The 16,584-nt window shown below is 37.8% G+C and overlaps 1 protein-coding gene across 3 annotated transcripts in view; it reads right to left on the bottom strand.

The window, feature by feature from the left end:
- The window catches only part of RIPK1 (receptor interacting serine/threonine kinase 1), a 47,549-nt gene that overhangs the window by 11,533 nt on the left and 19,432 nt on the right, over positions 1-16,584 (bottom strand). For all 3 annotated transcript variants that reach the window (XM_082730879.1, XM_082730881.1, XM_082730880.1), the window contains 2 exons: positions 15,883-16,032; positions 5,535-5,611 (listed from right to left, as the gene is read on the bottom strand). In XM_082730879.1, coding sequence (XP_082587005.1) covers positions 5,535-5,611; positions 15,883-16,032 — 227 coding nt within the window. The remainder of the gene's footprint in view (positions 1-5,534; positions 5,612-15,882; positions 16,033-16,584) is intronic.

The raw sequence follows: 16,584 nt of genomic DNA, 5'->3' as shown, positions 1-16,584 counted from the left end.
TGCCCTTGCTTCCCTTGCCTTTGGCGATGTTCCTAGGAAGATGTTGCTGCAGCTGAGGTCCAAGAGGTTGCTGCCTGTGTTCTCCTCAAGGATTTTGATGGATTCCTTTCGCACATTGAGGTCCTTCATCCATTTTGAGTCTATTTTCATGTGTGGTGTAAGGAAATGGTCCAATTTCATTTTTCTGCATGTGGCTGTCCAGTTTTCCCAACACCATTTATTGAAGAGGCTGTCTTTTTTCCATTGGACATTCTTTCCTGCTTTGTCGAAGATTAGTTGACCATAGAGTTGAGGGTCTATTTCTGGGCTCTCTATTCTGTTCCATTGATCTATGTGTCTGATTTTGTGCCAGTACCATGCTGTCTTGATGATGACAGCTTTGTAATAGAGCTTGAAGTCCGGAATTGTGATGCCACCAACTTCGGCTTTCTTTTTCAATATCCCTTTGGCTATTCGAGGCCTTTTCTGGTTCCATATAAATTTTAGAATTATTTGTTCCATTTCTTTGAAAAAGATGGATGGTACTTTGATAGGAATTGCATTAAATGTGTAAGATTGCTTTAGGTAGCATAGACATTTTCACAATATTTATTCTTCCAATCCAGGAGCATGGAACATTTCTCCATTTCTTTGTGTCTTCCTCAATTTCTTTCATGAGTACTTTATAGTTTTCTGAATAAAGATTCTGTGCCTCTTTGGTTAGGTTTATTCCTAGGTATCTTATGGTTTGGGGTGCAATTGTAAATGGGATGGACTCCTTAATTTCTCTTTCTTCTGTCTTGTTGTTGGTGTAGAGAAATGCAACTGATTTCTGTGCATTGATTTTATATCCTACCACTTTACTGAATTCCTGTACAAGTTCTAGCAGTTTTGGAGTGGAGTCTTTTGGGTTTTCCACATATAGTATCATATCATCTGTGAAGAGTGAGAGTTTGAATTCTTTGCCGATTTGGATGCCTTTAATTTCCTTTTGTTGTCTGATTGCTGAGGCTAGGACTTCTAGTACTATGTAGAATAGCAGTGGTGATAATGGACATCCCTGCCGTGTTCCTGACCTTAGCGGAAAAGCTTTCAGTTTTTCTCCATTGAGAATGATATTTGTGGTGGGTTTTTCATAAATGGCTTTGATGATATTGAGGTATGTGTCCTCTATCCCTACACTTTGAAGAGTTTTGATCAGGAAAGGATGCTGTACTTTGTCAAATGCTTTTTCAGCATCTATTGAGAGTATCATATGGTTCTTATTCTTTCTTTTACTGATGTGTTGTATCACATTGACTGATTTGTGGATGTTGAACCAACCTTGCAGCCCTGAAATAAATCCCACTTAGTCGTGGTGAATAATCCTTTTAATGTACTTTTGGATCCTATTGGCTAGTATTTTGGTGAGAATTTTCGCATCTGTGTTCATCAAGGATATTGGTCTATAGCTCTCTTTTTTGATGGGATCCTTGTCTGGTTTTGGGATCAAGGTGATGCTGGCCTCATAAAATGAGTTTGGAAGTTTTCCTTCCATTTCTATTTTTTGGAACAGTTTCAGGAGAATAGGGATTAGTTCTTTTTTAAAATTTTGGTAGAATTCCCCCGGGAAGCCATCTGGACCTGGACTTTTGTTTGGAGAGTTTTAATGACTGTTTCAATCTCCTTATTGGTTATGGGTCTGTTCAGGCTTTCTATTTCTTCCTGGTTCAGTTGTGGTAGTTTATATGTTTCTAGGAATGCATCCATTTCTTCCAGATTGTCAAATTTGTTGGCGTAGAGTTGCTCATAGTATGTTCTTATAATACTTTGTATTTCTTTGATGTTAGTTGTGATCTCTCCTCTTTCATTCATGATTTTATTTATTTGGGTCCTTTCTCTTTTCTTTTTGATAAGTCTGGCCAGGGGATTATCAATTTTATTAATTCTTTCAAAGAACCATCTCCTAGTTTCATTGCTTTGCTCTATTCTTTTTTTGGTTTCTATTTCATTGCTTTCTGCTCTGATCTTTATGATTTCTCTTCTCCTGCTGGGCTTAGGGTTTCTTTCTTGTTCCTTCTCCATCTCCTTTAGGTGTAGGGTTAGGTTGTGTACCTGAGACCTTTCTTGTTTCTTGAGAAAGGCTTGTACCGCTATATATTTTCCTCTCAGGACTGCCTTTGTTGTGTCCTACAGATTTTGAACTGTTGTATTTTCATTATCATTTGTTTCCATGATTTTTTTCAATTCTTCTTTAATTTCCCGGTTGACCCATTCATTCTTTAGAAGGAAGTCTCCATGTATTTGGGTTCTTTCCAAACTTCCTCTTGTGGTTGAGTTCTAGCTTCAGAGCATTGTGGTCTGAAAATATTCAGGGAATGACCCCAATCTTTTGATACCAGTTGAGTCCTGATTTAGGACCGAGGATGTGATCTATTCTGGAGAATGTTCCATGTGCACTAGAGAATAATTTGTATTTTGTTGCTTTGGGATGAAATGTTCTGACTATATCTGTGATGTCCATCTGGTCCAGTGTGTCGTTTAAGGCCTTTATTTCCTTGCGGATCTTTTGCTTGGATGATCTGTCCATTTCAGTGAGGGGGGTGTTAAAGTCCCCTACTATTATTGTATTATTCTTGATGTGTTTCTTTGATTTTGTTATTAATTGGTTTATATAGTTGGCTTCTCCCACGTTGGGGGCATAGATATTTAAAATTGTTAGATCTTCTTGTTGGACAGATCCTTTGAGTATGATATAGTGTCCTTCCTCATCTCTTATTATAGTCTTTGGCTTAAAATCTAATAGATCTGATATAAGGATTGACACTCCTGCTTTCTTCTGATGTCCATTAGCATGGTAAATTCTTTTCCACCCCCTCACTTTAAATCTGGAGGTGTCTTCGGGCTTAAAATGAGTTTCTTGGAGGCAACATATAGATGGGTTTTGTTTTTTTATCCATTCTGATACCCTGTGTCTTTTGATTGGGGCATTTAGCCCATGAGCATTCAGGGTAACTATTGAGAGATATGAATTTAGTGCCATTGTATTGCCTGTAAGGTGACTATTACTGTATATTGTCTCTGTTCCTTACTGATCTACCACTTGTAGGCTCTCTCTTTGTTTAGAGAACCCCTTTCAATATTTCCTGTAGAGCTGGTTTGGCGTTTGCAAATTCTTTCAGTTTTTGTTTGTCCTGGAAGCTTTTAATCTCTCCTTCTATTTTCAATGATAGCCTAGCTGGATATAGTATTCTTGGCTTCATGTTTTTCTCGTTTAGTGCTCTGAAAATATCATGCCAGCTCTTTCTGGCCTGCCAGGTCTCTGTGGATAAGTCAGCTGCCAATCTAATATTTTTAGCATTGTATGTTACAGACTTCTTTTCCCGGGGTGCTTTCAGTTTTTTCTTTTTGTCACTAAGACTTGTAAATTTTACTATTAGGTGATGGGGTGTGGGCCTATTCTTATTGATTTTGAGGGGCATTCTCTGAACCTCCTGAATTTTGATGCTCGTTCCCTTTGCCATATTGGGGAAATTCTCCCCAATAATTCTCTCTAGTATACCTTCTGCTCCCCTCTCTTTCTTCTTCTTCTGGAATCCCAATTATTCTAATGTTGTTTCGTCTTATGGTGTCACTTATCTCTCGAATTCTCCCCTCGTGTTCCAGTAGCTTTGTACCTCTTTTGCTCAGCTTCTTTATTCTGTCATTTTGTCTTCTATATCACTAATTCTTTCTTCTGCCTCATTTATCCTAGCAGTGAGAGCCTCCATTTTTGATTGCACCTCAATAATAGCTTTTTTGATTTCAACTTGGGTTAGATTTTAGTTCTTTTATTTCTCCAGAAAGGGCTTTTATATCTCCCGAGCGGGTTTCTCTAATATCTTCCATGCCTTTTTCGAGCCCGGCTAGAACCTTGAGAATTGTCATTCGGAACTCTAGATCTGACATATTACCAATGTCTGTATTGGTACTTCGGTACTGCCTCTTGTTCTTTTTTTTGTAGTGAATTTTTCTTTCTTGTCATTTTGTCCAGATAAGAGTATATGCAGGAGCAAGTAAAATACTAAAAGGGTGGCAACAACCCCAGGAAAATATGCTTTAACCAAATCAGAAGAGATCCCAAATCGTGAGGGGGGAGAAAGGGGATAAAAAGAGTTTCAAAAAGAAAGAAAGAAAAACAAGAAAAAGAAAAACAAAAAAGAAAAGAAAAGAATTAAAAAAAGAAAATGAATAAAGAAAAATATAAAAAAGAAAAATATATATATATTAGATAAACTAGTTAAAACACGTTAAAAAAGAAAAGGGTAAAAGTTAAAGGAAAAAGAAAAAATTAAATTAACTGCAAGACTAAAATAATCACAGGGAGAAAGCCATGAGTTCCATGCTTTGCTTTCTCCTCCTCTGGAATTCTGCTGCTCTCCTTGGTATTGAAACCTCACTCCTTGGTAGATGAACTTGGTCTTGGCTGGATTTCTTGTTGATCTTCTGGGGGAGGGGCCTGATGTAGTGATTCTCAAGTGTCTTTGCCCCAGGCGGAATTGCACCGCCCTTACCAGGAGCCGGGCTGAGTAATCCGGGCTGAGTAATCCGCTGGGGTTTGCTTTCAGGAGCTTTTGTTCCCTGAGCGCTTTCTGTAGAGTTCCAGAGGACGGGAATACAGATGGCGGCCTCCTGGTCTCTGGCCCGGAGGAGCCGAGAGCCCGGGGCCCCACTCCTCAGTGCGCCCTCAGAGAACAGCGCCCAGTTACTCCCGTCTGCCTGACCTCCGGCCGCGCTCCGAGCTCACCGAGCCTGCGACCGGTTCAAGGTAACCCCGAGCTGTGAGCTGTCGGCTCTGTCTCTGTAGCCGGCTTTCCCTTTTCAATACCCGCAAGCTCTGCGACACTCAGACACCCCCGATCCTTCTGTGACCCTGCGGGACCTGAGGCCACGCTGACCCCGCGTGGGCTTCGCCCCAGTTTAGCCTCTGGAGCGATGTCTCTCAGCGGAACAGACTTTTAAAAGTCCTGATTTTGTGCTCCGTTGCTCCGCCGCTTGCCGGGAGCCGGCCCCTTCCCCCGGGGTCTATCTTCCCGTTGCTTTGGATTTACTTTTCCTCCAGTCCTACCTTTCAGAAAGTGGTTGTTTTTCTGTTTCCAGAATTGCTGTTCTTCTTCTCTTAGATCTGCCGATGGATTTGCAGGTGTTTGCAATCTTTAGATAAGCTATCTAGCTGATCTCCTGCTAGCTGAAGTAGTCTCAGCCTGCTACTTCTCCGCCATCTTGACTCCTCCCGGGTTAGCATTTTCTTTTTCTGTTCTATGACTCAGCAAATATAATTCTGTTGGCTTTCTGTCATTCAAGAATTCCTCAAAATGACCAATCCACCTATGGTACTTTTAATTCTATTCCAGTGAATGGGTCCAATATGCCAACTTGATGATTTCTGTATAAAATTGCTAATTTTGTTACACGTGGTTATCAAGCTCGCTTACCTCAAAGCTTGGTAACAAATTATATTGCTTTGATTTTCAAGATTGATAATATATATGCTTTAATATGTTGTTAATGCATTGAGTACCTGCTAGGTTACCTACCTTTAAACTTGTCACATCGTCTTCTACATTTTCTTCTAATTGATCTACATAAAAAGGCCTAAATTTTTCTTCAAGGCCTGTATTAAAAAAATAGTACTTTAAGCTTCTTAGGTATTTTCTAAAGTAAAATTTAAATATTAGTAATCTATTATCTTTGAATTACTTACCTTAATCTGTGGACAGAGCAGTAAAACAAAATTTTAATGCCAGATCACTAACTTACATGAAGAGACTAATAAGCCTAATAACTAGGGGTACAGAAGGAGGGACAAAATAACACTGGAAACCAGGAGATGCTGCCTAATAGCATGTTTCTGCAGCTGTAACACAAAATCCTATCTAATATAAATTCCTCTCCAAGTCAACAGGGGTGGACAGACTGTTTGTTTCTCTCTCTCTGGAATCAGAATTATTATAGGACAGAATACTGAGTATAGGGATTTGATATAAAGACTTAAAAGCTGCTAGTCTTAAAAGAAAAAGGCAACTTCCACTTTCAGGAAGATGGAGTAGACATACTTTTCCTCATTTCTCCCTCTAAGCACAAGAACCCCCTTGATATCACACATGAAAACAAACATAAAAAAGAGTCTGAAAGGAGGAAAGGAAAGAGCAAACCAACTAGGGACTTTGGGATCGGAAAGACATGGTGATGACTTCACCAGGATTTCTTTTTGCCTCTAAGATCCCAGACAAGGAAGCTGACAACAAAACAATAAAAACAAAACAAAACCAACAAACAAACAAAAAAAAAACCCTAACAAAAACCTGCTCTTTCTAGCCAAAGGACAAAGCAAGGGGTAGCCTAGGAAGACAGAAGACCTTTAGTCAATAACCATTCTCCAGCCAAATATCACAGAAAACACTGTGGCTCCACTCTTAACTCACCAGCAAAGGCCAAGTAAGGAGACCTAAGACTTCCAACCTCATGCAACAGTAACAGGATACTCCAATACCCCCCCAGGGTGATGTCAGAGAAGGCCAAACGGGAAACCAGGGCTACCCTTCCTGCCAGATGGTAACGAGCCCCTCCACTCCACGGTATCAATGGACTATGAGTGTAAACTGGACTCACAACCTTACTTTGCAGTAATAAGGCACTCCCACCCATTCTAATGGAGAAGTGTCAGGAAAGGCCCCACAGGGAGTCACAACTTTCACATCCACTGCAGTGTCCGTAGAGACCAGGTGGACTCCCCTGGAACTTCCGCCCTGACCAGTACAAATAAAGAGCCCCCGCCCCAACTCAGGTGTCAACAGGGCTCAGTAGAAAACCTGGACTTCTACCTGTCAAACAGGGTGGCAGCGCCTTCCATTGCCAAAGCCATGTCAGAAATGGCCAGGTAAAAGAGAAAGCTTGAAGAAGATCCAGAATTTCCTAACATTGTAAGAAAATGTACAAGTTTCAAAAGAAAAATCACTCATCACACTAAGGACCAGGAAGATCTAAAACTGAAGGTAAAAAGACAATCAATAGATCCCAATGCCAAGATACCAGAGATAGTAGAATTCACTGTTTAAAACTTTTTAAACAGCCACTATACAAATGCTTCAATAAGCAATTACAAATAAGCTTAAAACAAATGAAAAAAGAGGGACATCTAGGTGGCTCAGTCAGTTAAGTGGTTGCCTTCAGCTCAAGTCATGACCTCAGAACCCTGGGATCAAGTCCCCCATTGGGCTTCCTGCTCAGCAGGGAGCCTGCCTCTCCTTCTGCCCACCATTCCCCTTCTTATGCTCTCTCTCTCTTTCTCTCTCTCTCACTCTCTCTCTATCAAATAAATAATCTTAAAAAAAATAGGAAGTCTTAAGAAAGAAACAAGATATAAAAGAAAGTTCAATGAGATTTTTGAACTGAAAAATATAGTAAACCAAAATGGATGAGTTCAACAGCAGAATAAAGGGGAAAAGGACAATCAGTAAGCTGAAAAACAAAATGAAAGAAATAAACCAACCTGATCAAGAGAAAGAAAATAAACTGTGGGTAAAAAAGTGTAGAGAGCCTCAGGGACAAGTGAAACTATAACATAAGATCTAACATTTTTTGTTATCCCTATCTCAGAAACGATAAAGACTGAAAAAAGTACTCTAAGAGATAATGGCTGAAAGCTTCTCAAATTTAGGAAGAGACATACACCTATAGATTCAAAAATCAAAACAAAACTCAAACAGAATAAACCCAAACAAATTCATACCAAGACCAATAATAATTAAACCTCTGAAAGATAAAGAATAAGTTGTGAAAGCACCCAGAGAAAAAAAAGGATTTCTTAACTAAAACCATGGAGGCCAGAGTATGTGGCGCAGTATTTATTAAGTCCTAAAAGAAAGGAACTGTAAACCCAGAATCCTATACCCAGCAAAAAAATCCTACAGAAATGAAAGTAAGCTCGAGACATTCTCAAATGAAGAAAAACTATGATAATTTGTCCCTAGCAGACATACCCTAAAAGAATGGCTAAGGGAACTTCCTAAACAAGAAGGAAATGATAAAAAATGATACCTTGGAACATCAGGGAGGAAGAAAGAACACATGTGGTGTAATTAAAAAATAAATATCTGTTCTTTCTCCCAGCTTCAGCTGATTCATGGCAGGGAGCTCTCAAAATCCCTGGGATCCCCTAAGCAGTAAGAATGTCTTTTCTATGTTAATGAGACAGCTCCTGGCTAGAGGGATGAGGTAGAGAGGCTAGATAGCTTCAGGATGGGAGCTTGTTACCAGAAACACCTAGTTATGATTATAAGATTGGAGCTTTCAGTACCGCTCTTTGACCTCCAGGGAGAGGAGAGGGACTAGAGATTTAGTTCAGTCACCAATGACCAGTGATTTAATTAATATTGCCTACCTAGTGAGGCCTCCATGAAAACCTCTAAAAAATGGGGTTTGGAGAGCTTCCAGTAGTGACTACATTGAGTACACTGTTGGGAAAGTGGCATGGGAGCTATGTGGCACACCAATCCCACCACCAATAACTTAATGAATCTCTTCCTTTGGCTGTTCCTGAGTTGTATCCTTTATAATACCCCAGTAAATGTAAATAAAATGCTTTCCTGAGTTCTATGAGTTCTAGTGAATTATTGAACCTTAAGACGGTTTTATGAGGACTCTCAAATTTGTATTTTGTGGAGAAGTGTGGGTAACCTGGGCATACTATCTGCACCTGGTGTCTAAAGTGGAGACAATCTTATAGCTGGGCTAAGCCCTTAAACCTGTGGAGTCTAATAATAACTCCAGGTGGTTAATGTTAAGATTTAATTGAATGCTAGTTGTGACACATTTAGTGTCAGAAGTAGTACTATAAAAAACACCCCAAAACACAGTAATCAAAAATATGGGTAAATGCAATAGGCTTTCTTTCTCTTTTTGAGTTGTTGTTGTTGTTGTTTTAATTTAAGGACTGCGTTTTTTTAAAATTTCTTTTCAGTGTAACAGAATTCATTGTTTATGCACCACACCCAGTGCTCCATGCAATACATGCCCTCCATAATACCCACCACCTATCACTGACAGTTGAAGCAAAACTGTAACAATGTCAATGTATTCTAAATATATGTAGAGTAAATATTTAAGGCAATTTTATACAGAGGAAGGTAAAGGAAAATAAAGGAAGTAAAGTTTTTATACTTCACTCAAACTGGTAAAATAACATCAATATACTGTGATAAATTATGTACAGACAATGTTAACACCTAGAGTATCCATTGGAAAAACTATCCTCAAATATACTATCGATAAGTTCAGGGGAGCCTGGGTGACTCAGTAAGTTAAGTGTTTGACTCCTGATTTCAGCTCAGGTCATGATCCCAGGGTTGTAAGATGGAGCCCCGCATTGGGCTCTGTGCTGGGGCATGAAGCCTGCTTAAAATTCTCTCCCTCGGGGTGCCTGGGTGGCTCAGTGGGTTAAGCCACTGCCTTCGGCTCAGGTCATGATCTCAGAGTCCTGGGATCGAGCCCTGCATGGGGCTCTCGGGAGCCTGCTTCCTCCTCTCTCTCTGCCTGCCTCTCTGCCTGGTTGTGATCTCTGTCTGTCAAATAAATAAATAAAATCTTTAAAAAAAAAATTCTCTCCCTCTGCCCCTTCCCTGCTCATTCATGCATGTTCTCTTTCTAAAAAAAAAAGAAAAGAAAGAAAAAAAATACTATACTATTGATAAATTCAGATGGGTTTCTAAATACGTTCAAGAATGCCTAGGAAGGCAACAAAGAGAAAACAGAGAAATGAGAAACAAAGAACAAATAAAAATCAAAATAAAATGGCAAATGTGAGCTCTAACATATTAAAATTACACTAAATTAATATGGTCTAAAAACACCAATCAAAAGACAGACATTGACAGAACAGATTAAGGAAACATGACCCAAGTACATGCTGTCACAAGAAACTCACTTCACATGATTATACACAATTGAAAGTAAAAAGATGGGGAAAGATAAATAAATATTAATAAAAGGAAAGAAGGGTGGCTATATTAATATCCAACAAAGTAGACTTCAGAGCAAAGATAATTGCTGGATACAAAAGGGACATTTATATAATGATAAAAGGATCACTCCATCAAAACACAGCAATCCTAAATATATATGCACCAAACAACAGAGATGGAAAAATCTATAAAGCAAAAGATGATAAAACTAAAAGCAGAAATAGACAAATTCACAATTATAGTTGTAGACTTGAATATCTCTTTCTCAGTAATTCAAAGAACTAGAGAGAAAATCAGCCAAGGCATAAAAGAACTCAACAACATCATCAATAGGATCTAATCTAGATTTACAGGACACTCTACCCAAAGACAGCAGAATAATCCATTCCTTTCAAGTGTCCACAGAACATATCCCAAGATACACCATATTCTGGGCCAAAAAATAAACCTCAATAAATTTGAGATGTTAAACACATAGAACATATTCTCTGACTAAAATGAAATTAAGCCAGAAATCAGTTACAGAAAGATAACAAGAATATCTCCAAACTCCTGGAAACTAAACAACATACTTCTAAATAATGCATAGATCTAAGGGAAAGTCTCAAGGAAAATTTAAAAATGCAATGAAGTAAATGAAAATAACAATATATCAAAATTTGCAGGACATAACTAAAGCAGTGCTGAGAAGGACATTAGATACACATTAGAAAAGAGAAAAGGTCTCAAATCAAAATCAGTAATCTAAGTTCCAACCTTAAGAACCTATAAAAAGAGGAACAAAACAAACAAAAAGTAGAAGAAAGGAAATGATGAAGAACAGGAATCTATGAAATGGAAAACAAAAACAATAGGGGAAATCAATGAAACAAAAAGCTGGTTATTTAAAAAGATTAACAGGAAGACTAACAAAAGAAAACAGAAGCCATACATAACCAGTATCAGGAATGAAACAGGGGATATCACTACAAACACTGCAGATATCTAAACAATAATGAGAGCTACTACAAACAACTTTACATATATAAACTTGATAACTTAATTGAAATGTCATTTCCTCAAAAAATACAAACTACCACAAGTAGAACTACCAAACCATTTGATACACTACTTTGATATAAAACAGATTACTCTGATGTAAAACAGATCATCTTGATAGCTCCTTTACTACTAAAGAAATCAACTTTTCAATTTAAAAACTCCAGGAAGAAAAAAAAAAAGAAGGGAAAGAAAAGAAAGAAAGAAATTTCCAGGCCTGGATAGTTTCCTGGGAGAATTCTACCAAACTTTAAAGGAATTAACATCACTTACCCCCATTCTCTTCCAAAAATTAGGAGGGAAAACTTCTCAGTTTATTTTGTGAAGCCAATATTAATCTGATATCAAAACCAGACAAAGATAATACAAAAAGCAGAAAGTTATAGATCAATGTCCTCATGACTATACTTGGAAAAGTCTTAATGAAATATTAGTAAATGGAATTTATCAATATATTAGAAGAATCACACACCATTACCAAATAGGTTTTATTCCTGGGATGCAAGGCTGGTTAGGTATTAAACAATTAGTGTAATTCACCATATTAACAATTAAAAGAAGGGAAACATACCACCATACCAATCAATGCAGGAAAAGCATTTCACAAAATTCAAAACGCATTCATGATAAATTCTCAGAAAAATAAGAATAAATATGGTGAACTTCATCAAGTAATAAAGAGTATCTACAAAATATCTACAGCTAACATACTTCATACTGAAAGTCTGAGTGCTTTCTTTTAATACTGAGAAAGGTAAGGATGTCTGCTCTCTCTGCTCTTATTTAAGATAATGCTGGAAATTCTAGCCAATGTGATAAAGTAAGAAAAGGAGATAAAAGTCATACAGATCAGAAAGGAAGAAAGAAAACTGTCTCTATTTGGAGATGACATGAAAATCTAAAGAAGATATCCCAAAAAACTCCTAGAACTAATAAGTCAGTTCAATAAGGTCATAAGATAAGATTAGCACAAAGAAACCAACTATATTTCAATATTCTAGCAATGAACAAATGGACACCTAAATTTAAAATACAACTGACTTACAATTGCTCAAAAAAGAGAAATATATAGGACTGGTCTGCTAAAGACTATATAACACCAATAAAACAAATCAAAGAAGATATAAATAAATGAAGAGACATATTGTGTTCATGAATTACAAAACTCAATATAGTAAAGATCTCAATTCTCCTCAAATAGATATGCTGATTTAACATAATTTCTATCAAAATCAGGGTGAGATTTCTTTATAGACAAGATTTTTTCTAAATTTTATATGGAAAGACAAAGGAACTAGAATAGCTAAAAGAACTTTTTAAATTAAAAAAAAAAATGGGAAGAATCAGTCTACTCGGTTTTAAGACTTACCATTATATTAAGACTGGGTATTGGCAGAGGGATAGATGCACAGATCAATGGACCAGAATAGAGAACTCAGAAATAAGTGCATATAAATATCCCAACTTATTTCTGCCAAAGAAGAAAAAGCCATTCAATAGAGGAAAAACAGACTTTCTTTTTTTTTTAATATTTTATTTATTGATTTGAAAGAGAGTAAATGAGTGGGGTGAGGGACAGAGGGAGAAGCAGGCTCCCCGTTGAGCAGAGAGCCTGAGGTGGGGCTTGATCCTGGGACTCCAGGATCATGACTTGAGCTGAAGGTGGACACTTAACCGACTGAGCCTGGAAAGAAAGACTTTCAACAAGTGGTGCTGAACAAGAGGATATTGATAGGCAAGAAATGAGATTTAACCTAAGCCACACATCTTATATAAAAATTCACTCAAAATGGATTGTGTTATTTTTCCAATAAAATATAAATTGAGTAACAGGTAAGAAAGACAAATCAAATATTTAGTTCTGTGCTATTGTTCTTTGGTTATCAATTAAAAATTTTCCTTGACAATTATAGAAAAAAATACTTAACACAGACTTAAATGTAAAACTTTAAGAATTTTAGAACAAAACACATTATAAGATCTTTGAAAGCTAAACCTGACAGTGTTCTTAGGTTGGACACCAAAAGTGCAATCCATAAGAGGAAAAATTAATAAACTAGACTTCATCAAAAACTTTTATTCTGTGAAAGATGCTTCTAAGAGGATTAAAAAGAAGCACTACATGTTGGAATTAAATATTTGCAAGCCACATATCCAATGAAGGAATACTATATAGAATATATAAAGAACATTCAAAATTCAATAGTTAAAAAGAAACAAGCAATGTAAGTAGAAAATGGGCAAAAGTTAGTAAAGCAATATTTTACCAAAGCAGATAGACAAATAGCAAATAAGCACAAAAAAAGACATATTCAATATCATTAGCCATTGGAGAAATACAAATTAAAACCACAGTGAGATTTCACTACATACTTATCAGAATGGCTAAAATGACATAGTGACAATATCAAATGCTAGCAAGGATGCCGAGAAACTGGATCACTGGTGGTTGACACTGCTGCCAGGAACAAAAAATGGTACAACCACTGAAAAACAGTGGCAAAAAAACCCCTCCCCCCACACAAAAAAATCATGAAACTACTGTACAACCTAGCTATCTCACTTCTGGGTATTTATTCCAGAGAAGTCAATACTTATATTCACATAAAAACCTGTAACATGAATATTTACAGCAGTGTTTAACAGCCAAAAACTGGGAACAAATTTCCTTTGAGGTGAGAATAAACTAACTGTGGTACATTCACACCATACAATACAAGGAAAAGCAACAAATCATTAATACACACAACAGCCTTGACGAATCTCCAGGGATTTATGCTGAGTGGCAAAAAGTCAACCCTGAAGTGTTTCCAAAAAGTATTTTATGATTCTATTTATGTAACATTTGCGAAATGACAAAAAAAATTATAGAAATGGAGACAGATCAGTAATTGACAAAGGTGAAGAAGGGGGGTGGGGCTGGGGAGGAAAGTGGATGTAGCTATAAGAGGGCAATATAAGGGAATCTTGTGGTGATGGAGATGTTCTGTATCTGACTGTATCAATGCCAATATCCTACTTGTAATACCATACTATAGTTTGACCAGATGTTATCATTGTAGTAAACTTGGTAAAAGGATAAGGAATATTTATGTTACTTCTTTTCTTTTCTTCTTCTTTTTTCCCCCCTAGGATATTATTTTACTTATTTGGCACACAGAGAGAGAGAGAGAGCACAAGTAGGGGGAGTAGCAGGCAGAGGGACAGGGAGAAGCAGGGTCCCCACGTAGCAGGGAGCCCAATGCAGGGCTTGATCCCAGGACCCTGGGATCATGACCCGAGCCAAAGGCAGAGGCTTAACTGAGTGAGCCACCCAGGTGCCCCTGTTTTGTTTTGTTTTTTTAATTAAAGATTTTAAAGTAATGTCTATACCCAACCTAGGGCTCAAACTTACAACCCCTGAGATCAGGAGTCCCACACTCTACCAATGGAGGCAGCCAGTACCCTTCTGTGTTTTTCTTACAACCACACGTACATCTACAATTATCTCAAAATAAGAACTTTAATTTTAAAAAAGTGAAAAAGGCATAAAACAAGAGACAAGACCAAGTCAGGAGAAAATTGACCAACTAAGAGAGTAAGAAAACAAGCAAATAAACCAAAGTTAACCCTCTAATCCTTGGTAGTAGTTGTAGGCGGGGCTTTAATTCTGTTTTCTCATAGCAGAAACAGGCTCCTAAGTGACTTCTTGCTATTTATTTTTTGCTCAACTGATTGTCTTTCCTCTAATTTCCATGTTTCCTCTGCATCTAGGATCTTAGCAAGATCCTAGATAACCTAGGGGAGTGGGAAGAAGTGCAAGGATGTGACAAAACATCCATATCCTTTTTCCTCTTCTTCTACTACAGGCCCAATCTAAATGAGAACATACATTTCCAATGATGTCAGCTACATAAAGGGAGAGAGAAGAAATAATAGAAGCTAAGAGACAAAGAGGCCAGTGGAAGCAACCCAAGTATCCATCGACAGATGAATGAATAACGAAAATGTCTATACACACCACGGAATACATACCATCCAGTGATAAGAAGGAAAGAACTTCTGACACAGGCTATAACATGAAGGAAGCTTGGACATTATGCTGACTAAACTAAGCATGGCACAAAGGGACAAATACTGTATGATTCCACTTACATGAGGTACGCAGAGTAGTACCTTTCTGTTTATGTAATAATAGAAATAACAATAAATTCAGAGAGATGAAAAGTTAGAATGGTTGCCAAGGGCTGGGGGAAGGGGAATGGGGAGTTGGTATTTAATGGGTACAAAGTTTCAGTTGGCGAAGATGAAGAAGTTTTCGAGATGGGTGGTGGCGAGAGACACACAACACTGTGAATGTACTTAATGCCACTGACCTGTACACTTAAGAGAAGGTTAACATGGTCAATGATGTTACGTATATCTTAACACAATTATTTTTTGTTTTTAGAAATTTCATTTTTTAATTTTTTTTAAAGATTTCATTTATTTATTTGACAGAGAGAGATCACAAGTAGGCATAGAGGCAGGCAAAGAGTGTGGGCAGTGGTAGCAGGCTCTCCGCTGACAGAGAGCCGATGTGGGGCTCTATCCCAGGACCCCGAGATCATGACCTGAGCTGAAGGCAGAGGCTTAACCCACTGAGCCACCCAGATGCCCCAATCTTAACACAATTTTTAAAAAGTTAATTATGAAACAAAAAAGAAATAAGAGCACCTTGTAGGCCTTCATGCTTTTGAGAGGGATGGTATCTTTTCATTGAACAAAATGTTTGAAATCTAGAAAATCAATTTGAAATCACCAGTGGAACTGAGTTTTCTGAAAACTTAAAGCAACTTCTTGATTACATCTTCCTAGGAAAAAATCGCCTCACTGGCAATGTTCAGGTCATGAAAGATGCCCTTACCAGTAAATGTTGGTCGAATGTCTGGTTTCGCCTCCCAGCACTGCTTCATGATGCTAATTATCTCCTCTGGGCAGTATTCAAGGATGTCTTCCACATTTGGCCTGTTCCCAGATTTAATGCATATTATCAACTGCTCTTCACAGATAGCATCTATAAAGCAAAGAAGGATTTAAGTTGACTTTCTCTTCAAGTCCTGTGTGTCTCAGGTAGGGAGGTGGCAGAACTTGGACAAAGCTGCTAATCTCTCTCCCTAGGCTGTGCTTTTAGTCCAGATGCCTCATCCGATAGAGGCAGAATGACCCCCTGACAAGGCACTGACATAGTCTACTGTCCAGATGATCAAACAACATTTAACCTTGGCAAGGAGAGACAGAATTCATCACAAGGTGGCCACCTGGTAGAACAAATAGAATATATAAATAAAACCAAAGGCATACTCCAGATTTTAATACAAAAACAAACATGGTATAGCTCTTACCTGTAAGGAGCTCAGTCTATTGAGAGTGACTGAGAATATAGAGTGGTTAACTGCTATTCAAGGAGTACAAAGGGTTCTTCTAACACAACTGTGACTAGAAGGTCAGAGAAGGCTTTGCTGACTCAAGAAAATAAGCAGGATTTATCCACGTAAAGAATCAGGAAGGAGGACTCAGAGAGGAGGATTCCGGGCTAGGGAAGCAGGATATGAATAGACTGGAAGTC

Source organism: Mustela nivalis, assembly GCF_964662115.1.
Source record: "Mustela nivalis genome assembly, chromosome: 5".
NCBI lineage: Eukaryota > Metazoa > Chordata > Mammalia > Carnivora > Mustelidae > Mustela > Mustela nivalis.
Note: the sequence above shows the minus strand (reverse complement) of the source record. Positions and strands in the feature narration are given on the sequence as shown.